Below are 27,516 nucleotides of genomic sequence, written 5' to 3'. Positions count from 1 at the left end.
GATCATAACAGAAATCAGAGAAATAAATAGGTACTTTCCTGTTTTTGTCTAGAAAGCTGAAAAGAAATGGGAAGAGAAAAGACAAAACCTGGATCACTATAATGGGAAGGAATTTGAAAAGCTCTTGGAAGAGGCCCAGGCCAATATAATGAAGTCAATTCCTAACCTGGAGATGCCTCCCCAGCCAGCAGCCCTGCCTAAAGGGGATGCAGTGGAAAAGCTAGAAGTCTCAGGTAAGGTTTGCTAGAGCAAATGGTGCTATAGAATTGCATATCTGAAGAAGAGAGGTTATTTTTCCTACTTTCTAGAATGGTTTTAGTCTACAGATTTCTGTGTTCTCAATCATCCCTGTGAGTGTGTCCCTGAGGAATAATGCATGTCCTGTGGACAGGATGCAGTGATTTTGCAGGTGCCAATGTGTGTAACCATCTGAAAACAAATTTCTCTGTATTGCAACTGAGAGAGTGAGTTTGTCCTCTGGAAATAAAGACTCCTCCCGAGCAGGAAAGTAAGAGTACATCTTGCTTTTGACAGAGATGAGAGTATCCGTATGCTATACTAATATCTGGTACACTGTGTTCAGTTTTGTACTTAGAAGTTTAGCATTACAGAGAGCTCTGGAAAGAACCACAAAGAGTTTGAGGACAAATGATCTTACCATCAGAAACCTAAAGAGCTCTTTTTGTAGACATATTTGTTATCAAAAGAAGATCAAGACATGCCTGAGGTTTCTGAGGGTTAGGAGGCCTTTTAACTTTGCAGAACATGTTCCAACAAGTTCCAGCAACTGGAAGCTGAAGCTACAAAAAGCCACATTAAAAATTAGTTGTCAAATTTTAACATTTAGAGTAACTATTCACTGAAGATTAATTATGAACGTATGGGATCCTCTGCCACTTCAAATCTTTAAGCAATGCTGTGTTTCTTTATGAAAGGCTACTCAGGCACAAGCTCTGTGCATGATGCAAGACCTGTTTAAAGAAATCCTTGAACCTATATTAAGTGGAAAGTCAGGCTATTTGATCTTAATGATCCTTGCTAACTCTATAATCTTAAACTATAAATTCAACCAGTATTTTGGATGAGTCCCCCAGAAGTCTAAAAATTACGTGTAATGCTACATAACTGAGTTGTCTCAGGGAAGTGGATAGATATGTAGGAATGAACGAGCGTGACTTTCACAGTAAGCATTCTGGCTGTCCACAGCTATGATACGGATTTTCCTGGTTTTGAACTTCAAGGAAGACTGAACAAATAGGAGGGAGTCAAGAGGACTGTGATGATAATGACCAGAGCTCTAAAAAACCATGATCTCTGGGGGAACAAAAAAAGAAAGAATTGGTTTTGTTTAGCATGAGAAAGGGAGGGCTGAGGAAGGACAAAGCAATCTCTGAATACATAAAAATCTGCTTAAAAAATAAAAGGCCATCTTGCTTTGTGTGGGTAGAATAGCAGTAAAAGTTGGCTATTGCAACCAGGAGTATCCAGGTTAGGTATTAGGGAAAAAACTCATAATGATAAGGAAAGTGAAGCACTGAAGAAGGCTGTATGAGGCAATGAGGAGGATGCAAGATCTCCATCACTGGAGAGAATGGCTTAGACTAGCACTGATCAAGAATTATATAGGTAGAGCTATGTTGTGATAGCAGGATGTTGGAGTGTCGTTCCAGTCCTTTTTCTTTCACAATTTAACGTACAAATCCATGTCTGAATTTCTTCAAAGTTCAAGGAACAAAGAAGATGCCTCAGCCAAACCTTGAATTTACCTCAGTAGCCAAACATGAGTCAGCTGAAAATTCTTTCCCAGATACTGAGGCAATAGTCCATCCAGCTCAACAGCCTGTCTCCAACAGAGGCAATGGGTGATACTGTCTGTGGCAGTACTCTTACTCTCCTGCTCCTGAGGAGTCTTTATTTCCAGAGGACAAACTCACTCTCTCAGTTTCAATACGGGGAAGTTTGTGTTCAGCTGGTTACCCATACTGGCATCTGCAGACTGCCACAGAACCTGGCCTCCTCCTGCAGTCTGCTAGCCCCAAGCACCTCCCTCCCCAGGCTGGGTTCAGTTGCCCTTCTCTAACTCCACTGTGTCATTCTGGAGCTGTGGAGACCAGAGCTGCATGCTGCTCTCAAGGTGTTCACATGTCAAGGTTGTAAATAGCTTCAAAACGATGCCCTGAGGCTTGTGTACACAAATTCATATAGAATTTGGGAAGAGTGCTTTCAGATCCAGCGTTTTTTTCTAGGCGCACCGTTAGCATTGACAAGTTGTGGCTCCTTGGATGTTTCACAACGTACATGTTTAAAATAAATTCTGCTGAACCTCATAAAATAATTTTAGAATTCTGGCACCATTCAGTGAGGTTACTGGCTATCAACACAATTATCCTGTATAATGTGAGGCATAAATAGAAAATGTCAGTGAAAATAAATACCATATGGGTGCACTGAGCTGTGACATCTTAAAAAGTGCAGAACACAATAACAGAGAAGTTTTGTAACTTGCATAGTTAACTAATCCACTTCTAGAATACAATTTTGCACAGTGTGTAGCCAGCAGATTTCAGGAGAAATTTGATGAGACTGAGACATTTGCCTTCTGTTGCGCATAATGAATCCTTTAATAGTAACATAAATAAGGGAACAGCAAAACTTTTCCTTTAATATCTGATTAAATATCTCACATGCCACCCAATTCTGTGATTCAAGATGAAAATTCCGATATCAGTCTGCTGTAGACTAGATAATTGAGCAACATAAGGAAAGAGAGACCACCTACCTACTAATATAGCGTGTAAGACATTTTGGCCATAAATTAGCTGAGTCCTCTGTTGGCTTTGCTGCAGAAGCCAGATAGATAGATCACATTGCCAGAATACGTCGTCTCAGCCATTCTCCACACAGAACCTGATTAAGAAACTCTTTTTTTCTCCCTGCAAAGCACAAAGCAAAGTAAAATTACACACTTTACACAGTTTTGGAGATGAGACGGTAAATACTTTAATGTCTCGACTCTAACTCATCTTTGTTATCAAGATTGTTCAGTGAAAAATATGGGGAATGTCTGTAGTGTGTACATTAGAAATTGGGCTCCTTCATGTCTCTTTTGACTTCCTAAGTGAGAATGCCCTGATTTTTGCAAGTACTGAGTGATCAGTAGCTTCCATTAAAGGCAGTTTGCTTATTTGACTACAAAGGCTGCTTCAAGGCAGGCATTTTTATTTTGACATTGTTTTAAGACATGTTGGATTTTTTTGGCACAAGTAGAAATTTTTATGGTGGGGGAAATCCATTCCAGTCTGGCTGTGCCTGTTAAAGAATGCCTCAGTTCAGTGCAATGGCTGGCGAAGAACAACTCCCATTTTGTTCACAGAAGTGCTGAGCCCTTTGGCACTAAAGAAGGTTCCATAAAGCAGCGGGTTTGATCATGGTTACCCTCTGACTGAGTGAATAGTACTTGTCCATTTACTCTTCCCTATGTAAATACGCTACGAGAACTCATCCGTAAGAAAAAAAAAAAAGTATTAGAATAAGGTCTTTTCCTCATTTTCATTGCTCCAAAGGTTTTTTCCCTTCCCATTTAGACTGGGGAAATAAAATTGTTTAGCAAAGAAAACAGAAATCCAGCTTTGAAGTTTTACATCTTGCCCGGTGTTGTTGCACTGACTGTGAGCAAACCCTATCATGACCTCTCCTTAACAACTCCAGTTAAGGGGTGTGAAGTGATTAGCCTTTGATAGCCTGTGCACCTGCCACTCCCTGACAATTTCTGTTGCATGGGGTTCTCCTTTTTATTTCCCATTTTGAAGACGGAGATGGATGGATGTCTCACCGATGTGAAAGAGACGGTAGCAATCATTCTGTCTTTGTGCTGTCCATGTGCCTTCATCCAGCCTTGATCTTATTAAGTTTGAGAAAAACTTCGGTGTTTTTGCAGTCAGAGCCACTACCAGTTTGAGAGCAATGTGTTGAGCCCATTAAAAGGAGTAGGGATTCGGACAGGCCCCACATCATAGTCTGCTAAACACCATCTGAGGGAATTACTCGGTTTTTACAGCAGCAGGAACTCTGATGTCACAAAAAACTTAGTGGTGCATATTGACCAAGGAAGTGGTCTAATGCAAAGTGCACCTGGAAATTCACTCTTGTTGCAATCCTGTGAGTGAGTGCCAGATAAACAGGGAAGGAGATAATACAAGGTAGCATTTCTTTAAGCTTAGGCAGTTTCAAAGAACATTTGAGCAAAGAAGGAACAAAGATGAGGCCGGGTCAGACAAGGTTCTCCGTCCAGTCTCAGTGGCCAGCCGGCGCACCAGAGGAGCCTGACACAGCCCCGGGAGTGGGCAGTTGTGCAATAACTTGCCCAGAGGGAATACTTAGTCCTGAACAGCTGGGTAATCCCAAAAGCAGAGGGGTTTATCTTTCTGGGTTATATTTATTCCAGCTGTTTATGTAACACTGAGTAGCTGCAGAAAGGTCGTTCTCTCGCTCTTGAAAACAGACCCTGTAAAGAGCAACGTGAACATGGGAGTTGTTGCCATGTATGATGCTTGGCCTGTGACGGGAAATACATAGGCACAGGTCATGAGCAATGTAATGCTGCTTCTGGGAAAAATGCTATCCAGTCACGGTGGGGAAGAGGAAGTGGCAGCTGGGTGGGGAAACATTGCCATGGGGAAATACCAGTTTGGAAAACTGGTCTTCTCTTGGAAGACTCTCCTCAGAAGGCAAGGGCTGGATCTACTCAGTTATTGGATTTGGTATATGAATCTTGGTGGGTTAGCAAAATATACATATAGGGCTCTTATATGATAATTCAAAGGCAAACTTGTGCATTCCTGGGATAGTTAGGAGTAAGTAAAGTGAAACCAAATGCTGCCGTAGAAGAGAAGCAAGTGCAGTTGCCCTTGGTGCTCCCCTGCCTTGCTCAGGGGCAAGAGGACCTGCTGAATTGGAGAGGTGGCATCTCCAGAGCAGATTTATATTTTCCTTCTCAGCCTTTGTCTGAACTTAGCTAGTTTTGTCCAACTATAAGATGGACAAAACTCTTCAGCTCATCTTCTAGCACCTTGCCAGCAGCACCTCCCAGGCAGAAGAGAAATGTGTGCTGCTGAGAATGACAAGAAGGTTTGGTGTCATGCTAATAGCCACGTCAGTAGCCATACTTTCAAAGAGGGACTATTTGTAACCAGGTACCCAGCTGAACCTCCGCCTTACATGCTTCTTTACGAGTGGTTGACTTGCAGAAGCGTGCTGTGCTGTCACACTTGTACACCAAGGGCTGAAACCCAGCCACAGTGACGTGGGGGACGAGTTCTGCTGAAAATTTCTGGATGAAATGACATGGTTTCTCTGTGCAAGTGCAGCACTGTCTACATTTGTTCAAGGCATTTCTGCTTGAATCCCAAATGTGTTTCTATTCATATATGTTCAGCAGCAGGACCTTTTAAGACATTTTTTTTCCTTTCTAGTTGAGTCAAGGACGCAAATACTTTTTTTCCCCTCTTTCACCTGTGCTCACTTTGTGCTGCTCTGTTTACTTGCAGAAGAAGTTCCTGATGGAGAACAGGATAATGACAAACTGACCAAGTCTCCACCTCCTCCACCTCCACGGCGCAGTTACCTGCCAGGTTCAGGACTAACCACAACGAGATCAGGAGATATCACCTATGCAGCCAGAAAAGAGGCTGCTGCTGTCAAGGTTTGATGATTCAGACTCTAGGCAACTAGATGAGTGGCTGGCACAGAGAAACATTCCCAGGCTTGGGCTGTGTCTATAAACCACAAAATAAGTTGAGACAGAACTACGTCCTGGAGAGCTACTGAAACTGCTTACCAGGAAACACTACTGCTAGGCCAAATGAACAAGTAAGGTTTGATCAGTTCTGTTTACAGGAGTCTTGCTGCTCTTATCTCCTAGCAATGTAGAAGGCAAGTCACGTGCTGCTTTCATTTAGAGTGGTAAGAAGATTAAAAATAAAAAAACCCATGCCTTACACAGATGGGGAAGATCAGCTCAGATTTGAGAACGTTTTTACAAAAATGTTGCAAATTAGTTTCCTTGGGCTTCCTTTCCCCATCTGTTCTGTTCCCTGAAGTGAAGTACAGTATTTAATCTGTGAACATGCTATCACATCAGCAATATTGGTTGCTTTTGAACTGATGAAGTAGCAGTCTCCTTAAAAAGAAAGGGGGACCTTGCAACAGGGGAATTGCAGTACCATTGACTTTTCTGTGTTTGTTTTGCATCAGAAGGGCTCAACTATATTGTCTGTCTGTGCTTTCTCATCCTCATGTAGGAATGCAGTGAAGATGCTGGGCAAATAGCACAATCCAAAGCCACTAAAGAGGATCAGGCATTGTCTCGGAGCACAGGGCATGCTGTAGCATCATCTGCAAAAGATGAAGAGGAAGAGGAAGGAGATAAAATAATGGCAGAATTACAGGTACGCCCTTTGGGTTGCACATGAAAACAGCTGTGCCCAATATCACTTCTAGGGCCTTGGCACAATTTATAGCTCAGAACATGGAGGAAAGCAGGTTTGCCAGTCTCACCTGGTCACACTTCATTGCACTGGGTGGTACACGTTTTGTAAGCACCGTCTGAATTTTGTTCAAGAGGTATGGAGCTGAAAGAGTGGTCAAGAATGCAGGGGTTACCACTGGAGAATGTTACACATGTAGATGGGACAAATAAAATATTGGTGTGCATTAGGTGTGGTTGTCCCTGGCCTAGCATTTCTCACTTAGTACCAGACCGGCAAGGTGCTAAGAGCCCATCATTTGTGTTAACATTGGTGGGAACAGAGAATATGGGGTGTGCTCCTGGCGGGATGTGCTCACTTGTTCTGTGCCATGGTCCAAGGTTTCCCAGAGGACTTGAGCATTCTGAAACATTTGCTGTTCCCTGTTGCATAACTGGTACATTACTCTGCCAGTGCCATAAGAGTAGTGCTCTATTGCCGGTCTTAGCACATATGTCTTGATAGCACATAGACCAGTTTAGTTCAGTGATGGCGATGCTGCAGTAAAATCCAACTATTGCAGCTACCATCAGCAAGCTCCAGCTTCCCAGGGGCAGTCTCTGTCCTCTTCCATGCCTGCATAAGGAAAGGCGATGTAGATCAGCTTAACTGGCTATAATTTCTGATGTTGGGGTGTTTCAGAGCACTGCCATGACATGAGATGATCCCTGCTGTCCACCTGCCAAAAGCGGGGGTTTGGTGCTGCCCAGGGAGCATTTGCAGCACAGGAGATGTGGATATTAAGCAGTAACTGTTACGTGTGATGTGTGCCCCCTACCCCTTTGCTCAGCTCTCAACCACCAGTGCTTCAGACAGTTGGTTTGCAGGGAGTGAGAGCAGCAGTTTACTCTTATCCCCGTTTGTGTGCTAATGGCCAGTACGACAAGAGAGCTGGGGACAGTGGAACTGTTGCATGGTCTCCTGTCTCTAGGAAAGCAACCTGGCTGCCTTGCAACTGGTGACAATGAAGTGAAGGTTAAGGGAGTGGAAAGGGAGGCTGAGGAAAGCTAAGGAGAAAAATAGGCATGGTAGTTCAACAGGGTATAAGGGTTTAAATGTTAGTTTAATGCTTATTTTAAACCAATACCAAAATACCAGGTTGACAGAGTACGATGTTTTAGAAAGGGCACACTGCTTGATCCAGGAGCTACAAATTTATTGGTCTGATATCAGTGACAGGCAGAATAATGGAAAATCAGGTAGGGGATTCAGTCAGTGAAAAACTGAAGGACAGAAGTAAACAGTTATGCTAGTAAACACAATGTAATGGAACACAGATCTGTCAAAGCAAACAACACTCTTTGATCAGGTAACAGGTTTGACTGCTTAAACAGAATTGTATACCTGTAAACGTTTTTGTAAGTCATTTGATCAAACATCATACAACAGTTGGATAACAATCTGGCACCATGGAGTATACAAAGAAAACCCTATCGTAGGACAATTGAAAGCTGTCTGGCTCTGAAAGTGCTGCCCTTGATGCAGATGTTTACAGTCAGATCCCATAGGGATCAGCTACAGGCCCAGTGTCACTCTCTATTTTCATCAACAGCCTGGAAATATATTTAAAATCCTTACTGTTTAAATCAGCTTAATTCAAACTAGCGAAGTATGAGAGCAGGGAGATGATAGCAATCACTTAATGGTCATAATACATTTAGTGAAATATGAAGTCCGCATGAAGAATAACAAAATATAGGCCAGACCACAACTGTACATCTTGGAAAGAAACGGGCATTGCCGTAACAAGTTGATAGGAGGTCCCAGGACAGTGCTGCTGCCACAAAGTTAATGTCTGCTTTGGGTGTAGATGTGAGACCAGGGAGTGTTTTTATCTCTGTGTACAGGATCAGTGAAATCAGCACTGGAATGCTGCATCCATGATTAAGTATCCAGACATGTGGTGGTAAATGGAGTTAAATCCAGTTGGTGTCCAGTCACAAGTGGTGTCCCCCAGGGCTCGGTGCTGGGGCCGGTTCTCTTTAATATCTTTATCAATGGTCTGGATGAAGGGATCGAATGCACCCTCAGTAAGTTCGCAGATGACACTAAACTGGGCGGGCGTGTTGATCTGCTTGAGGGTAGGTTGGCTCTGCAGAGGGATCTGGACAGGCTGGACCGATGGGCTGAGACCAATGGTATGAGGTGCAACAAGGCCAAATGCCGCGTCCTGCACTTGGGTCACAACAACCCCATGCAGCGCTACAGGATTGGGGCAGAGTGGCTCGAAAGCAGCCCGACAGAAAAGGACTTGGGAGTGTTGGTTGACAGCTGGCTGAATATGAGCCAGCAGTGTGCCCAGGTGGCCAAGAAGGCCAACAGCATCCTAGCCTGTGTCAGGAATAGTGTGGTGAGCAGGACTAGGGAAGTGATCATCCCCCTGTACTCGGCACTGGTGAGGCCCCACCTCGAGTACTGCGTTCAGTTTTGGGCCCCTCGCTACAGGAGGGACATTGAGGTGTTGGAGCGTGTCCAGAGAAGGGCTACAAAGCTGGTGAGGGGTCTGGAGGACAAACCTTATGAAGAACGACTGAGGGAGCTGGGGTTGTTTAGCCTGGAGAAGAGGAGGCTGAGGGGAGACCTTATCACCCTCTACAACTACCTGAAGGGAGGTTGTAGAGAGATGGGGGCTGACCTCTTCTCCCTGGTGACAAGTGATAGGACGAGAGGAAACGGTTTCAAGTTACGTCAGGGGAGGTTTAGATTGGATATTAGGAAACATTTTTTCACTGAAAGGGTTATTAAACATTGGAATAGGCTGCCCGGGGAGGTGGTGGATTCACCATCTCTGGAGGTGTTTAAAAAAAGGGTGGATGGGGCACTGAGGGACATGGTTTAGAAGTGGCTTTTGTCAGGGTAGGCTAAAGGTTGGACTCGATGATCTTAAAGGTCCCTTCCAACGTCAACAATTCTATGATTCTATGACATCCCCCATTTGAAAAGGCTGTTAAGAAAATGAAGGTTCAGAAGAGACCTGAGTACAACGTGGAGGTACTTTCATGGGAAGTACCTTTTTAATCTAGCAGAAAAAGGCATAATAATAATAATCAGCTGCTGTAGCACAAATTGTATCTGGACACTGTTATGGATATTTCAGAGTGAAGGTGATAAATAAACAAATTACCAAGGGAAATAATGGTTTCTTCATCACTTAAAGTCTGAACGACTTTGAGGATGACTTTGTAGATGGTATGCCTAACTCAAAAACACATCACTGGTCTCACAAATCGGTAAGCTGGGAAAGTCCATATCCTGTATTATGAGGAGCAAAACTACTTTTTCTAATAGTTCCATGTCATCTTAGGTACTCTGGTCTATAAGCACATACAAATAGGATGTAATGGAAAACCAGAAGAAACTCTACACCCTGATTTTTGCACTGGATTTTTTCATTATTGTTACTTTTCTGATTTTGCATAAACATGCAATACATACAAGGAGTACAGTATTTAAAAAACAGGCCTGATTCTAATCTGTAATCAGGGCTATTAATTTCATGAGAGTTGCCAGGAATGAAATAATTTCCCTAATACATGGTATAAGAATATAATCTTCTTGCATGTCACAATGTGTTTGACTCCTGTAAGTACTCATCCCTCATTCCTCTGGCTGTCATTGTCCTGCCTGTACATCTCACTGAAGGCAGACCATGCCAGTAGAGGCCTGCAGAAATCCTGGTGATGCACGCTTGCAGCCAGCACTGCACAGTGGTGGCAGTGATGGTTCTGCTTCTCTGGATCTGGGAGCCAGTTGGCTAGAGAAACCGAAAGGAAATGGAAAGAGAACAGCAAGATAAAGGGCTGAAAAGTCTGGGCCATGCCTTGGGGTACACATGGTGGGAGGCCAGTGGTCCAAAAGCCCTTATGTTGGGACTGTCACCATCTGGGGCGTTAGTGAAGACTGTGGCAAAGACACATGTCTCCAAGTCCAAGCAGCATTATGTAGCTCTTGCATGATTCTCAGCCACTAGGAAGTAAGTACAGTTGCAAGCTCAAAATTTGTCATGGGCTTCCTACTTAAGTTTGGATAGTTTGCAGCACCTCTTTGGGCCTTCTCTCCCCACCTGTAAAAATAGAAATCAAGCTCACCTCCCTGCAGGGAACCTTGAGGTCAGCGTGATGAGTTAGAGCGCAGTCTTGGCAGACTGGAGAGGATGCCCTATTTCTCTTAGTCTGATAGTCTAAAAATCTCTATTATCTCATGAGCTTGTAGATAATATTACTGAGCTGTGAACGTTAAAAACAAATGCTGTCTTTGCAGTTGGTCATCTTCAGGCATTTCTGTGTGAAAGCTCTTGGTCTCCTGATAACCTGCAGTATTTATTTCCTAGGCTTTCCAGAAGTGCTCTTTTATGGATGTAAACTCAAACAGTCATGCTGAACAGTCCAGAAATGATACACATGTTAAAGACATAAGGCCTGGGACTTTAATGCATCACAAGGAAAAGAAGGTAACAAATGGCGTTTGTAAACATGCCAGCCGGTCTTGGCATAACCTTCTTTCCTTCAAAACTAATCTTCTATCTCGTGTCCTGTTCTCTCTAACCACCATCCACCACTGCCCAGTGGCTTCTTCCTTTTATCTCAGTAGGGCTCAGAAATGCTCATATGGAACGTTATATCAATCTATATTATGTGTCTCATCAGCAATTATACAAGGGTTGCATGAAGTTTTATGATTCTGTGAAATCAAAATTAAAAGAGGATCCATCAGTTTTGCCAAAGAGATCTTCATATTCCTCAGAACATCCTTCCAGTGCTGGTCTGGCAATGGATAGTGAAGCATCTCTCCTAAGCCTTGTTCTTGTCTTGAGGAGTAGTGGTTCCTCTCAGTCTCAAGAACCACTTTAGAGAATTTCTGCTTTATTTTGCTTCATTTGTTGGTCCCAGAAATAGTTATTCGATATTCAGAATGCCTATCCAGTTTATTGGAAGACAGAGTCAAGGTGGGTGGGCTGAATTTGCCCATAGTCTGAAAGATAATGCCCAGGATTCACTCTTTGGTCATGCAGCTTAGAAGAGGTGCCCTGTGTCTGGGGCTGTAGCCAAATTGGGTTGAATTTCACAGCTGTATCTGGACCGAGGTTGCTAATTGAGCTGAGTGGTCTTAGTGGGCGGCCAACGTGTAGGATGAAGAAAAGGAGAAATATTTCTGCCTTTGCAGACCTCTCTTTTTAAGTTTAAGAATAAGGAATTGAATCATTGATGGGTTTAGGGGGTCATGCAGGCATGACAACTTGTCATCCAAATGCGAGTTTGTAATGGAGGGGGATATGAAGAAAACACAGCACAGCATTTCAACTTTGTCATGCATTTTGTGTGTATGTATGCAAATTGGAAATAGCAGTAATACCTTCACATCATGAGTAGCTCCCCAAGGATTTTTATGGGAGACATTGCACTTCAACTTCATTTAACAGAAACTGAGGCAGGGAGAGAGAAAATGACTTTGCCAGGTCCTCAAGGCAGAGAAGAACCCAACTGCCCTAATCATGGTGAGCTGCATCTGCATAGGCACTGCAGCTGTAAAGCACAAGGTGACATCTAGATGGTGGTGTCTGATATATTATTATCATCAAAAGCCATACGTTGCCCAGACGGTACTGCTGCCAGGTCAGGGCATTGCACACAAGGACTTGGCTTTGACCTGCCCAAGCAGCAGTTCTGGTCTAAAGCTGCAAACACCTGGCTGGCTGAGGGTATGGTTATGAGTAAAAGGGAAAAAGTGCTTAGTTGTGGAGTGTATGACATTGTTCCGGGAAAAAAAAAGTGTGAACGTATCGCTACTCGTCCTCGTTACTGCTGGTGTCAGAATAAGAAGATCATACTGTTATACAAAACCCTGGGTCACCACTCAAGACACTGCACATCCTGTAGCACAAATGTTCCTTTGAAATGTGCTGCCAAGTAATTGCCATAAACTGCTACTTACTGGAATAACACAGAGTACAGGAAATTAAGGTTAATGAGATCTGGTTTTGTCATCTGACATGACAGAGTGTTTATTGGCTTTAAATATGGAGCCTTATGTCATGATAAACTCATGGAGGAAATGAATTTTATTGTAGTTTTATTCTTCTACTAGAAAGGCAGCAGTTCCTAAAATGAGATATAGTGTACAATGACACCATGAGATGTTGCACTGATGCTTCGAACAAGAAGCGGAACTTGCTAAAAAAGATCTAGAGAAATGGGAACGCAGTCACTGAGTCAGCATATCCCCAGGCAACAAGTGCCATTACATGGCCCGGCCTAAGTCTGGGAGCTCTGACATGTAATGGGACAGGAAGGCGCCTACCACTTATCAAATCTGGGCCTGAGGTACAGTAAGCCCTGGCGTGTTGTTCTGATACCAGCTCTCAGCACGAAGTGCTGACAGTGTCAGCCTGTCCCCTGATGCCTCGCTGGCTGGGGTTTGTTTGTGTGATAGCTCCTCCTTTTTTAGAAATATGAGGGACATCAAGGTAGCCGTGGAGCAGCTGCACAGCCTTGTTACTGCTAGTAAGCCTCTGTAGAGATGAACCGTGACTCTGGTCTATCGCTGGTGTTCTCACTCCTGCGGTTTGGTTGTGCGTAAAGTTTTTCTGTGTAAAATCCTCAGACAGTATATAAGAAAATATCACACAAGATGTAGAAACTGTACCTTGTGAACCTCTGCGAGCATGGGGAGTGCATGCACTAGCCAACCTGTGGATGACTGTACCATCACTCATTCATCTCAGCTGGGAGAACGACTCTCTTGACTGATCTTCTGCACGTCTTGATGCTCACAGAAGCGTAATCTGTCCTTCTGGTGTGTTAGGAATCAGCGTCTACTCTCAAGCAATGTCAGCAGTAACGCTTTTGGCTCACTGCCTTCAGGCATTTGAGGCCAGATTCAATTCCTTCTTGGTGAGCCGTCTTTTGACTGTAGGAAATCTACAGTCGTTTCTCGCTCGTTCATAGGCATGGTGTCTCTTCAGGTCATTCCTTCACCCTGACAACTGGTGTTTATCCTAAGTTGTCACTAACACTTAACAAACCAAGCCCCAGACAAAAGCCTGGTATTATGAAACAGCATCTCGAGGGGACCTCATTAAAAAATAAAGAAAAAAGTCTCTTTAAATTTGCATTGCTGGGAATATACTACTTTTGAGCTAGTAGCATGCTGTGTGCTGTTCAGAGTTGCTTCTGTAAATGAATGTAGCTCAGTGGTTCATGCTGCACTTCCACGGGAGCTGCAGGGTGCCGCTGGTAATTTTGAAGGAGTACTTTTAAGCTGCAGCAAGGATTTAGAAATGCTCGGACTGTGATGGTATTAACTGTGATGGAGCAGCGCTGCTCAGGTGTGAGCAACATTAGAAGCAGCGAAATGTTGTAATTTGAAAATCAGCTTTTACCAGTACAAAACTTCCTTTCAAGGCTAGCCAGGCTCTCACATTCGGCGCTCTGGTGAGCCAGCAAGCCATAGCGCCCTGCTGCGAGCCCTTCCACATCAGGCTCCCTTTGATGTGTCCCAGCAGAATTTAATCAGATATTGTGAATCTTTTCAACGTCAATCTTATACAAACTGGGGATTATTTTTTTTAGCTGGAAAGCGAACAGGTCAAGGTAGCACTGTGTTGGAAATAAGGTAATTAGTGTGCACTTGCATATTCTGGAGGCCTTGTTAAAACAGGAGCCCTAGCTAACAACCCATGCTGGCCACATGCATAGCACAAAGCAGTAACATCATGCACTGTTCTGCCAGAATTTGGAATTTTGCCCCGAAGACAGACAGGAATCAGATGATGACAACTTCAGACATGCCTCTGCAGCAGTAAAGAGAGTGGTGAGTTCACGAGGTCTGCGCTTCCCCTGAGAATATGATGATTAATTTTGGGGGAAAAAAAAAAGTCCTGTAAAGGTAACAGCCCTGAATAACTAAGTAATCCAACTTTCCCCCTTAGGTGTATGGGGCTACAACAGGATCTCCCACAGATAGTGACCATCCTAAAGAGAAGAGGGAAGGGAAAACTGAAGAAGAATTGGGTTCTGATTCATCCAGCACAGCTGACAGTAAAATTGGCTTTTCAATGAATGACAGTCCTACACTTAGCAAGGGTTTGTTTGTAGACAGTAGAGACTATTCTAAGAAAAACCTTCAGAATATAAGCACAAACCTGTCTGGTGTCAGTTTGCCAGAGGATGACAAACGAAGAGGGGCTCAAGATATTTTAGGATCCCATTTTCCAGCTGTTGAAACTGGAAAACAAAAGCCAAACTACAGACTCTCACGAGATGCTGAGCAGGGCCCGCCACAGGGTGAAGCCTTGCAGAGCACGGGCAAGCACATCCCCATCAGCAGCGTTGCCCCTCTCACGAGGCACACGCAGGAGGCTACGGGGCCTCAGCCTTCCTTGCAGGAGCAAGACGCTTCTGCGGTCAACTACAGTCAGGTTGTGCTAAGACCCAAAGTGTCCAGAAGTAACAGCGTGAACAGCATCGAAGAGACAGATTCTTCAGTCAGCTCTCCAAGTGAAGACAGCCCTCCCACAGAAAACATCGCCTTCATGATTACTAAAACAGCTGTCCAGGTCCTCTCGAGTGGGGAAGTTCACGATATAGTCAGCCGGAAAGGCGGAGATGTGCAAACAGTGAATATCGACGCGAGGAAGGAAGTGGCGTCGGAGAAGGGTATCCCAGAAAACACAGACAGCGAAGAGCCCGTGGTGTGTCTGGACAAAAAACCCGTCATCATAATTTTTGACGAACCGATGGATATTAGGTCAGCATATAAGCGGCTTTCTACAATTTTTGAGGAATGTGATGAGGAGTTGGAGAAAATGATGACAGAGGAAAAGATAGAAGAGGAAGAGGAGGAGGAAGAAAATGAAGCACATGAAATCTCTGAAAGCCAGAAGGAAGAACCACCAGTAGTTAATGACAGAAAAGCAATCGCAGAGTATTCAGCAGCTCACGGTCTCAGTGAGCAGTACGTATTTAACCTTCAGTCGTCCCCCGACTCTGCAGAACCCAGCCCTCCTGCAGAGGAGGAAAGCACGAAGACGACTTTTAACAAATACCGTCAGATCTATGGGCTAAACACAGAAGCAAACTTGGACTCCGCCGATCAGTTTGGAAACAGGCAGGATTCTAAGAAAAAATTTAAGTTTAAGTTTCCTAAAAAGCAACTGGCTGCTCTGACGCAGGCGATACGGACAGGAACCAAGACTGGGAAGAAGACCTTGCAGGTTGTGGTCTATGAAGAAGAGGAGGAAGATGGGACCCTGAAGCAGCACAAAGAAGCAAAGAGATTTGAAATCACCAGGTCTCAGCCCGAGGACAGTGACAAAAGTCCTTCTGGGAAGCAAGAGGGACCCCCTGGAGCTGCAGTCTCCCTGTCTAGGACTGACGAAATTCGGCAGAGTACATACCGAACGCTAGACAGCCTTGAGCAGACTATAAAGCAGCTGGAAAACACCATCAGTGAGATGAGTCCAAAATCTATCCCTGAAAGCACATACAGCTCTGAGGGAAGCACTGTCCCCTTCTCTGCCCAGATAGTACCAGAGACCCCACCCCGAGAGCTTGTAGTGCTGGATGAGAGCCTTGCTGGCGTAGAGCCCCCTCCGTCAATCCCAGCCACTGCACGTAAGGTACCTTAGTCCGAGAAATCAAACCTCCAGCTGCTTTCTAAAATCTGCAATAATCACCATTAAACAAGAGGGTCTTGTGATTTGTTTGCTTCCTTTCAGGTGGCTTGTTTGGGCTCCCCATGAGGTGTCTAACAGCTAATAGACTGTTGGTTGGTTTTATTTTTTTTAATCTTTGCTGCTGATTGGTGATGGGCAAATGCAGGGGAGCTGGGTCGAATAATCCGCTGTGTGAAATGAGAAGCGTCACTGACACGAAATCCAGGCTGATCAGTAGCTGAGCAGTTCTTCTCCATTTGATTCTGGAAATTAACACCTGCGGTGTGAAGCTCCTGAACTTTCCCTGCATGTATACTGTGGCTTTTTTTTTTTTGGCGCATGGTGTGCAGGCTCCTCTTCAGGCACAGCGGTGCTGATGACGCCTTCTCCTTGTCTCCCCTCCCTGCCCCCTCCACTCGTTTCCGCAGGGCTCCAGCGCTGCCTCCCAGACAAGCCGGATGCCAGTCCCCATGGCTTCAAAAACTAGACAAGGAAGCACGGAGAAAGCAGGCAAACAGCACAAGCTGCAGGATCCGCGCCAGTACAGACAGGTAGTTTTACCCTAAACCCGGTGTTTGGATGGACATTTCGTGTTGTTTGTTTATTTAAAAACTCCAGTAACTGACTGAGACTATACCAAATAACGGATGCCTGGCTTTCGAGTGAGGTCTAACTGGACGTCCTGGATCCTGGGGGCATGACAGTATCTACTGATCTTTTCACCATGCTTGTGCATGCACGTCTGCAATAAAACACCTGCTGCTTGTGTGTGTTTGTTTGTTCTGGTTTGGGTTTGTTTGGTTTTGTTTGTTTTGGTTTTTTTAAACTGTGATATTCAGCTGTAATTTTAAGATGTCAACTACCTGTTTACTTTCCCGTTGGTAAATGTGGCGGTTCCTTAGGAGAGCGGGGAATGCTTCTGTTCAGAGAGTCTTTACTGGGGGCCTTGGACACTAACCTGTCGGTGTAGTAGAGGGCAGTAGGTGCACGTTAACTCTCCGGCCGGACATGTCTGCTCACACGTTAATAACCCAGACGCATGGCCAATGTAGTGACTGGTCTGTAACCCGTAGATCGCGCCTTCTCACGAAAGCTTTGTTGGCTCGTTCTCTCTCTCTCTCTCTATGCACTCTTCGTTGGGCACTTTGGGTTTTCTACCAGGTCCAGTCCACGGCTGCAAGACTTAGCTCAGGCCTCGAACTGTTGATTCTTATTCTCTGTAGGGCTATTTTCCCAGGTCCTGTTGGTTTATCATGTTACTGGCTTTCTGACAAACTGTCTCCTGCCGTCTTTATTTGCAGGCTAATGGAAGTGCTAAGAAAGCTGGTGGGGACTATAAGGCTACTTCCCCTACCCTACCTGCTTCTAAGATCCCAGCCTTTTCTCCCACTTCTGGGAAAAGCAGCTCAGCGCCTGCTTCTAGCGGTGACAGCTCTAACCCTCTTAATCCACCCACTAAATCCTCCATTCCTTCCTCTAACCTTCTCGGTCCCCAGACAGGTCGCATCACTTACTCTACCTCCCTCATCCCCTCTGTCTCTAACGGCTCCTCCAAGTTTCAGAGCCCCACTTACCCAGGGAAAGGTCACCATCTCTCCTTCTCGCTACAGACTCAAAACGGCCGGCCACCCCCTCCTTCCTCCTCTACCTCCCCCCCCTCCTCTACCTCTCCCACTTCACTGACCCAAGGTATGAAGAGCATCAGGACAATCCACACCCCTAGCTTCACCAGCTACAAGGCACAGAACGGAAATGCCGGCAAGTCCACCCCACCCACGGCCAAGGAGCCATCCTAAAGGCTACGCGCAGCACCCCTGCGAGGTCACCAAGGCTTTGTGTTCATTTTCAAAGAATCCGCAGCCAATATTTTAACCAGGGAACGTAACCATTTTGCTGTATCGCTGGAGGCTTAATACTAATCCTGTGCTAAATACTGAATTACTACACTAGATTAGAGTGAAGCTTTTTTGTAAAACTGTTGCTGTTGTAATGATAAAAGAGCGTTTTCTTCCTTTAGGCAGCACCTCTTACAAAAAAGTGTGAAGGTGTGTGAGTGAACTTGAGTGCGTGTGCACGGCGGTGTACTGAGCATGGGGAAATGTATGGTTAAAAATTTAGTAAGTTGTTTTGTATAAAGCTATTTTTCATTATGGGGACTAGAAGTGAACAGAGATATACTAAAGTGTGATTATACACAACTGTAAAACTGAAACTAAAATATTTTTCTTTTATTTTGGTGTTATTTAGCTTTGTTACAGATTTCTATTTTTGTCAACAAATGTCATGGTTCCTTTCAAGATCTTTTTGCCAAAACATTTTGATACTATTGTAATGTACATTTGAAAGTAGTATGCTGGACAGTAAACCTCTGCACAAGGAACAGAACAAGCCTGGTCTTAGTGTGCATGAGGCAACTCAACCTATTGCACTGCCATTCAGATGATATTTAAGAATTTGCCAAGCCAAGGAAAAAAAAAAAATAATTGTTTTACACATCTAGGTAGTTGCCGATTACTTTTTTTTCTTAGCTTAATCCACCTTTTTCCTTCAGTTTTATTTTACTGAGACCTGGTAACCCATTAACGTATTGCATTGTGGATTTTAAAATGTACACTTCTGTACTGTTCTGTATACTGGCAAACTTTTGTACATATCTATAAATATATATAAATAAATAAATACTGTATGTGGCTGGGCACATAGAGTAGTTTTACCACACCAAAGTTAATTTTTACGCATGCTTAAAAATATATATGGGGAAGGGTTGAAAGAGATGGATATCAGTCAAACAGGGAAAAAAAAAAAAAAGCAAGAAGCTTGCAGAGCTCATGGTTTTGTAAATAAATCTATTTGTATAACACCATAATGTAATATACAGAACTATGATAAGCAAAGATCTTTACAAAAATAAAGGGCTGCATGCTTATATATTTGTATTTTTGTCACTAATAACTTTTATGATGGTCTCAATTAGCTGTTACGCTGTTTGCCTGAGGGCATTAAGCCATCAGGAGAAAAATTGACTTAATTTTCCCCAGATTAAAGCTATGCCGAAGTAGTAATTTCAAAATGAGAGTTTTCAAATTTACCTGGACAAAAGCTAATTGCTGGAACTCCAGGTCAGAAAACTAGCACCAAAAGAAAAGTGCCCAACCTTTGACCGATTGAACGAGGTATCATCTTTTCCACCTTTAAGTAATTTTTTTTTAATTCCTTCTCGCGAAAGTTTCTGAAAAGTGTCATTTCAAGGCCAAGCCCTCAGCTGCTGCACCCCTTGCAGTGGGAGTCATTAAAGAACCTAACCATTAACCCCTGCCGCAGGAGCAGGACACAGGGTCCAGTCCCAGCAGCGCTGAGGCCACATGCCGGCCGGCCCCTCCGCTGGCCACCGTGGCCCCAGGCACATGCAGGCACAGGAGGCTCCGCGGCGGGTGTCCCCAGCCCAGGACGCGACGCATGGCTCTGAAGCCAAAGCAAAGCGCAGGATGCAGTTCCGAGCGCTCACGCTGAACCACCGTCTGAAAGCCAGCTCCCTTCCAGCTAAGACGGAAAAGCGGTGGCCCCGAAGCCTGGCCTGGGAGCAGCTGATTCAGGTGGGCAGACCCTCTCAACACACTTGTGTCGCACGCACAGCCCGCATCCCGCAGCTTCCCAGGGGCACCTTCCACCTTGTACAGTGTTGAGCACATCACTCCTGCCCTCTGAAGGGAACAAGCCTGATTTAATGCCTTATCTTGTAAGCAGGTGGGGCTAGCTCATGTCCCCACGCAACAGAGAGCAAATACGGAGAGCGCCAGGGGCAGGTACTTCTCCTTTATGGTACACTTCAAAAAATACAGGTTCAAGCTAAAGGATGGACATAATAGGTTTTATTCTTAAGCTGGTCTGACATCCCCCAGGGGAGCCAAGACTTATTGAAAAACAGTATTTTGCAAATACCTGATCCTCTCCATGAGAGCAGTCCCCACGAGCCAGCCTACAGACAGGCAGGTCCCCAGCGGCAGCCCTTGCCCCTGCCCCTGCTCTGCCCCGCGGTGCCTGTGGGCAGCAGCTCTGGCGCTGCTCCCCCTGTGGCTTCTCGTGACCTCTTTGGGGCTGCAGCAGCATGGCCTCAAATTTAGATGCTGACAGTAGCTGTATAAATAACCAGGGTCCCTGCAGTCGGTGGGCAGCAGCGGGCAGTACGGCAGTGCTGTACGCAACGGGTAATTATTGCTTTATGTGGAAACCGCCATCAGGGAGTGAACACAACACCCACTCGTGGCCTCGGCTGCACTGCAACGTGCACGTCTTCCAGCACCCACCGCGTTTTGTCTCCCCCAGTGCTGGGTGGCAGCACCCGCCAGGAAACCATCCGCAGCCGGCTCACGACCCGCTGCTGGGAGCATCGGGAGCCGGGCAGCGCCCACTCCCTCCCCCTCCTGCCTCTACAGCAATGAAGTTGTTGGGCTCCCACGAAGGCAGGCAGGGCAGGGCTGCGCGCAGGCTGCGGCTCGGCACCAGGAGCCCTTGTGAACGCTGAGCGTTTAGAAAAATCAGCAAGTCTGTAAAATAAACCCCTTGAGCACGGAAGGAAACAGCACAGGCTAGCGACTGAAAAGCCAAGTTTCTCACTGCAAACCAGGGAGGAAGAGGCAGTTTTGGGGGAGGGGACTGCAGCCGGTTAGGGGTGAGAGCCACTGGGTGCCCACCACTGCAAAGGGGGGCTCCGTGCTGAGAGCAGCCCTCGGCCCCAGCAGGCGAGAGGCTGCCTTCAGAAAGGGAACGCGCTGCCAAGCAGCCCGGCCTCCCTGCCACCGCCAGGGCACTGGCACACACCATTCCACACCCGGCTCTCGCCAGCTCTCCGGCAGTTTAAAGGTAAGAGAGGCTCTTCAGAAAGAAAGAACCCAGCGGGGCACCGCATCTCCAGGCTACCAGCAGTTGTGTTTGCAGCACAAGTCCATCAAGTTTCTTTAGCTTACAGCAATCCCACGGGTTGGGATGCAATAGGACCTCACCGCTCCCAGAAAACCATTGGCGAGGCTGCTCACCACTCCCTTTGGAGGTGGAAGGAGTCAGGAGGCGAGCGGGACCTTCCCAGCAGAGTCAGCGCCACCCCTGTGTGCCAGCCGAGGGGGCCTACGGGGACTGCAGCAGAAATGAAGCAACGCAGCACCCAGCCCCGGCAACAGCCAGGGCATGGCGGGGGACGGCCGAGCAGAGGAGGATGCACAGGGCTGGGGAGAGGAGGGATGTGCAGGACGGTTCTGCCTAGAAATATACAGGGCCAAAATCCGTCTGATCCCCACCAAGAGGCAGCTCTTCCTGCACGCTTTAAACACTCAGGGGTTCGATAACAAACAATTAAAGCCGATTTTTACAGTCCCACGGCTGTGAGCCACAGGCACACGCCCCACTTCAATGGTGGCAGGCCTGCTTTAAGTCATTCGCCCTCCCGGTCACATATCAAACTACACCCTTCTTTTGGCAGGCTGGTGCAATTAATTGCTTGATTACTATCTAAATGGGGATGGTGTAACGGATGACCTGGCTTTAGAAACAAGAACACAGCCTTTTATAGCAGATGAGGCCACACTTCACACTCCTTCCTCCTGCCTGGACAACATGGAGAGGGTTCTCCCCAGATGGCTGCAGACCCTGACGTGCAGCTCAGCAAACGGTTTTCCTTCAGCTCTTCCGCAGTGTGAAAGAAGTGAGGAAGCCATCTGTGGCCATGCCTTAATTCCACATTATCGGTGCTGTGATACGGGAATGTAACAAGCCCTTCAGAGAGGCTTAAAAAGCTGGAGGTGCTGTATGACCATGACCAGATCCCCGAAAAAACATTTCAAACTCAACCACTGATCCCCACTGAAACAGGAACCACTGTTTGGATCCATTTTAAACATCCGAACGCTATTACTACCACCACAGTTTGTCCTCTTTTTTTTTACTTCCCCCATCAGATCTTAGCTTAGACCTGTTCCTAACGACTTGCAGCTCCAAGCAGCCCTCAGTCCTGAAGTACTTTCCAAGCCAGCTTGAATCCTTCCGATGAGTGTAAAAATGAAAAATAGGCACAAACTGAAATATAAGAAATTCTGATTAAACATCAGAAAAAACCCAAACAAACCCTTTTTACTGTGTGATCAGCCACAGGTCGCCCAGGGAGGTTTTGGAGGCTCCATCCTTGGAGATACTCAAAACCCGGCCAGCTCCAGCCCTGAGCTCTGGCTGCGCCGGCCCAGGCCAGGGCAGGGCGAGGGGGTCGCCAGGGGTCCCTGCCCACCTCCACGGCTCTGCCACCCCCTGGAGCCGCCCACCCCGCTCAACCCAGCTTCCAGGGGAAAGGCTGGCACTAACGGTATTCACCTCCAGGCAGGTTACTGCAGGCATTTCCCTTCCTGCATCGATCAGACTGTCACCCTTCTCTTCCGCAGCAGGAGGGGAAAAAACAAACCAAAACACAACGATAAAAAAAGAACAGAACAGAACAAAGCACCACAGGTAAGGGTCTGAAGTAGCTGCTGTTAAGAACAGGGCATAGCAATGCCTCCTAAAAACGTCTGTCATCTCAAGTGCCACACTGGCTGCAATAAGGTGGCCCCAAATCTTGGCAGTCTTCAAAGAACACAAAAAGCATCAGTGTTTCTCCAGCCTCAGATCTGCTGCCACCCGCTGCCTTCTTCAGGGCCAGCTCAGTCATCACCTGGCCCTGATGCATCCGACATCCCTCTGCGTCCCCCCTGCAAGCGCTTCCCCAGAGCTCCCCCCCTCCCACTCCGCCTCCAGGTTCTCCTGCAAGACCTGCTGGACACAAAGGGCAAGGCCGTGGTGGGCTGAACCGCTGTAATCCTTTTCTCACACCCCCAGGGATATCCCCAACTTGTGTCCAAGCTCCTTCTGCAACTGCTCTGCAGCTTCCATGCAGCCAGTGCAGCAGCAGAAGACACCATGGAAGCTGCCGAGGCCTTGAATTTGTCCTCTTTTGTGTGTTGTCGGGATTTTTTTGTTTGTTTTCTGATTTTTGTGGGTTTTTAAATTTCTAATTTTTCAAAAGATCTTTTCAAAAGATCTTGTGCTCTAGTCCAGTCAATGGAGTAGAAGTTCTGTGTTCTCCGGCCTAAGAGCTGGCAGCCATGTATCTAGACTCAGGAGTTAAAATCCATAGTTATCTATAAACACAACAAAATGAAAATTAATTTGGTCCATCAAAATGGCTGTCAAATCAGACTAAGACACAGACCCCCAGCAGCCCTTATGTGCCTCTGTGAGTACACTGCCTCATCGAGAAGACCCCTGTGACCTACTGTGGATGCTCAACATCCGCTCTAACAAGCTTCTGAGGCTACTGATGGGACAAAATACACCTCCAGTAAGAGGCGATGGGTATTTGCTGATGAACAGCATCGCAGAGGCATCGCAACACCGTGTCCGGAAATCTCGTGTTCAAATACACATTACTATTAGGATTGAAACAAAACCCACCATCAATTCCTCGGTGTTTCACAGAACACACCTGCTCTTCCTCACGCTGCACACGGAAACGCTGCTGAAGCCCCAGTTGTTTGCTCGGGGGGGGGAAAGACATTGCTGTTTGCAAGGAGACCGCAAGAACATGATTCATTTTTGTGTGAATTCATACTAGATGCACACAATTAGATGCACACAAAGTTCCCCATGGCGAGAACTTTCACAGACCCTCATTTGTTGTATCCGATGCTTTTCTTGACAGCCAATTTTTATAATGATTTCTCACGAGTATCAAAACCACAGCAGATCAAAGCACAGGACTATTAGAGTCACTCTGTAAAGTAACGAAGTTTGTTGGCAACCGTGCCAGCCTACACATCCTGGCTGCTGTCATTCCTTCTCTTCTCAGTAGCAGGACACGTGTGTAGAAGTACACTTTTCAATGCCCACAACGTTCATTGCTTATTTGTCATCGATCCAGGTTTAATGCTCTGCCAAGCCAGGGACAGTGCAAGACCTGGAACACCCGAAGCAATGAACGGCTGCCTTGTTCTCCAGCAGGTATGCAAGGAAACAGAAAAGAAAATGTAACTGGTGGAGAGTTCACACACGGACAGGTTTTTAGTGTAGAAACTCATCCTCAAAGTTAAAACTATAAAAAGTCCAAGACTCACAGTAACGCTTTGAGTGGCAGACACTGGTATTTGCTCTCACTGACTTGGGGATGATTATGGACATGTTGCTTTCTGTCCTGCAAAAGCAGCATATTAAACATAAACCCATCTGCTACATACCTCAGAATCAGATTATATATCAAGATGAAAATATTTAATCAACTGACCCCCTCTCGTATGTGGCCTCATCCCACAGAGACGGCTTTGAGGAGAAGCGCCCTTCGGCCAGGAGCCACTGCAAGTCTCGTGGTCCTGAGGGCAGCTGCCGGCTGCAACTTGTGAACGTGACATTTTAAAACTGTTCACTAGAATGAATTCACCTCACGCAAAGAGTCACCAAAACAATTTTATTTCCAGTGTTTAAGTGGGTATGCACACAGGCATGATACAGGTTTGGATTCATTAGGTCTTCATGCAGAATTATATTCTCAATAAAAGAAACCAGTTCCATCCAGTATCCACTATCTACACGCCTATGTTACAACATTTATATCAAATCTGGTATCTGAAGAAAAGATACACATGTAATATGTACATTTAAGTTACTTATTTTACAGAAAGATTAAAAATTCAAGTCACATAAAACTCAAAATCTGTATTAAAATTGGAAATATAAAACTCCAATATTTACTGGAATGCCTAAGGAATGGAAGCTCTGTAGCCACCTGTGTTAACATTTGTAAAATGTAATGAAACTCGTTAACAGTAAAATGCATTCATTTGTTTGTAATAAGTTTCTCTAATTTAACAATATGGCACCCTAACAAACCAAATGAATTTATGATGAGGCACTTGTTAGTGACTAAACCAAAAGAACAATTTTTTCTGCATACTAATGCCAGGCCAACTCTCAGTCAGAAAACCATGTATACACTACACAGCGTGTTGCATCAGATGCTTTGTTCAACATTTGTATGCAGCCATCAAATATACTTTTTCTTAAAATATATATATACTTTAACTTTAGTGTTCTTCTGGCTGTGGTAATGCACTGTGAAGACGTTCCACAGAGCATATTGATGAAACCAGCCCAAATGAAGGCTGCATAACAACAACAGTACAGGAAAAAATATATATATATATATATATGTACACACACACATACACACAGTTACTGGGAAGTGTAACAGTAAGTTAATGAATTGCTGTAGTGGACATATCTCCCCATTTCAAAGATACTGGTAGAAGCGAGATCTAACCACTTGGGTCCCAGACAGTTTATGAGGATGGGCATCAACTGCTGGGCTGAAGTTGTTTTTGTTCATATTCTGATAATTTTCACCATTTACCTGGTCCGGTGGCTGAAATGGTCCCGAAGGTGGTGTTCTATTAATTAAAGTCAAGCTGCTGGAAGAACTGCCTTCATCTGCCTGCACCTCTGCAGATAAAGGCAGCTCTGCCTTGGATACATCTGCTAAGCTAGTGTTCTCAAGTCTGGGCTTTCCAGTTTCACCCGTATTAAGGTCAGTTGTGCTAGTGCGTAAACGTTCTCGTGCAAGCCAGTCTGAGATCGAGAGGTCCTGCGCCGGACACTTTGGCTTCAACCGATTCACAGCTGAAAGCTCAGATTCTCTCTCCCTACTTTGACTCGGCTCTTGAGCTTTCCAAGCATTCAGGACACTTATTTCAGCGAAATCCCTCTGGCCTCCAAGCGTATGCCTTCGCCTGATATTTTTCCTCTTAGCGGTCTCCACAGAGTTAGCTTTTTGATTCCCAACTCCAAACATGTCATCTGCAGACGATTTGAGTCGCAGCTTTAACCTATCTGTAATTTTAAGTCTCCAGGTAGGTTCTTGTTTGTCAGTCTCGCTTCTGGCTGATGTAGCTAAACTGCTCGTCGATCTTCCTTTTTTCATTATGTCAAACATTTTGGTCACAGCAGGCAAGTCCTTCTCGCTCTTCGCATCCCCTGAACCCTCACTGTCTGTTTTGTGCCGTGCAGACTTTCTCCTAGACAGCGTATCACATTCTATTAGTTTGTGTGAGCTAAAAAGCCTGCGACTCTCTAACTTTGGTGTTGAACTTCCCTCAGTACAACTTACTTCGCTTTCTTCAGAGTTCCTCCGACTGGTCTTTACCACGTCTGAAACCTTCCCCTTGGACAGCCTTTCAGCAGCTGCGTTGGTGGCAAAGACAGGGAAGTCACTCTCACTGTCTGTCTCCATAGGACGCCCTTCGCTGATCAATTCACTTCTTTCATCATCGGCATCTTCTCCCTTGCTTTCCGTCACTGACTGCACCTCAGGGCTCAGCATACTGGCATCTAAGCCAGTCAGGTACATCGTAGATGAAGTAGTTGAATAATCTGAGGTGATGGAACTGACATCAGCTGCTAAAAACTCACTGTGTTTAATTTCAGGGCTGGCTACTTTTTTGCATGAGTATTTGTGCTGGGAAGCCTGGGAGGAAGTGCTCAGCATAGTGCCAGAGTCAGACACTGTCTCCTCAACCTGGGAAGAAGATTGCGAAATAGGCATTTTTGGGTTATTCTTCTGTGTGGTTTGCAGACATCTGAGATTCGGTGATTTTGTACATTTTTCATGGTAAGGCAGTGAAGGTTCCTCTGACAGGACACTCTCTTTCTTTAATGACTTCTTTTCATCCTTTACAACATTCACATCTTTTTTACTGCTGTTCTCTCTTTCCTTCAGGACAAACATCCTCTGTTTTCTCCCTGCGTCTCTCTCTCTCTCATATTCCCCTTTAGCTATGTCCTCTTTTGTTGTGTCACCACGAGATTGTTCTGCAAGCTCCTTCTTGAAAAACACATTATCCAACTCATCCTCTGAGCTGCTTGGTTGTGGTTTCTCTTTTGTTTTTTTCCGCTTGCGACTAGCTGCTGCAAAAATGGAGGACACAAGCAGTTCCTTGCTATACTGATCCTTTCCAGAACCCCAAGAACCCTGTTTAAAAAGAAAAGGGAGAGCGCATGATCAGAAATCACAAAGAAACATTCGTTAGCCTGAGACTTTGTAAAAACACATCCTAAACTTCACAGCAGAAAGTCTGTCTTTATTCAGGAAACATTTCCATGCTTTTTCTGTAGTCTACATGACATTGCCCAAGAAGTCAATTTTCATCCTGAGAATTCCGCTTTTTATCTGAATCCCTTCAACTTGACAAAGACTAGTTTGTATATACACCTATTCAGCTTTCAATTGACTTATAAAGCAGGCTCCGTTACACCAAGACAACCTTTTCAAGACTGGTT

The 27,516-nt window shown here is 45.4% G+C and overlaps 2 protein-coding genes across 24 annotated transcripts in view; one reads left to right on the top strand and one right to left on the bottom strand.

The window, feature by feature from the left end:
* Positions 1–19,084, top strand: part of KIAA1217 (KIAA1217 ortholog) — a 371,004-nt gene extending 351,920 nt beyond the window's left edge. For 13 of the 18 annotated variants that reach the window (XM_063324650.1, XM_063324651.1, XM_063324656.1 and 10 more), the window contains 8 exons: positions 53–233; positions 5,547–5,701; positions 6,300–6,446; positions 10,855–10,974; positions 14,253–14,333; positions 14,452–16,140; positions 16,605–16,727; positions 17,478–19,084. In XM_063324650.1, the coding sequence (XP_063180720.1) occupies positions 53–233; positions 5,547–5,701; positions 6,300–6,446; positions 10,855–10,974; positions 14,253–14,333; positions 14,452–16,140; positions 16,605–16,727; positions 17,478–17,972 (2,991 nt within the window). In that variant the 3' untranslated portion in view covers positions 17,973–19,084. Of the gene's footprint in view, positions 1–52; positions 234–5,546; positions 5,702–6,299; positions 6,447–10,854; positions 10,975–14,252; positions 14,334–14,451; positions 16,141–16,604 lie in introns of all 18 variants that reach the window. The other 5 variants (XM_063324663.1, XM_063324667.1, XM_063324654.1 and 2 more) reach the window with 4 other exon arrangements.
* A 5,554-nt stretch (positions 19,085–24,638) lies between these two features.
* Positions 24,639–27,516, bottom strand: part of ARHGAP21 (Rho GTPase activating protein 21) — a 126,528-nt gene continuing 123,650 nt past the window's right edge. For all 6 annotated transcript variants that reach the window (XM_063324643.1, XM_063324644.1, XM_063324642.1 and 3 more), the window contains one exon: positions 24,639–27,208. In XM_063324643.1, the coding sequence (XP_063180713.1) occupies positions 25,475–27,208 (1,734 nt within the window). In that variant the 3' untranslated portion in view covers positions 24,639–25,474. The remainder of the gene's footprint in view (positions 27,209–27,516) is intronic.

Source organism: Chroicocephalus ridibundus, chromosome 2 (genome assembly GCF_963924245.1).
Source record: "Chroicocephalus ridibundus chromosome 2, bChrRid1.1, whole genome shotgun sequence".
Lineage (NCBI taxonomy): Eukaryota > Metazoa > Chordata > Aves > Charadriiformes > Laridae > Chroicocephalus > Chroicocephalus ridibundus.
This window is presented reverse-complemented; position numbering and strand designations above follow the sequence as displayed.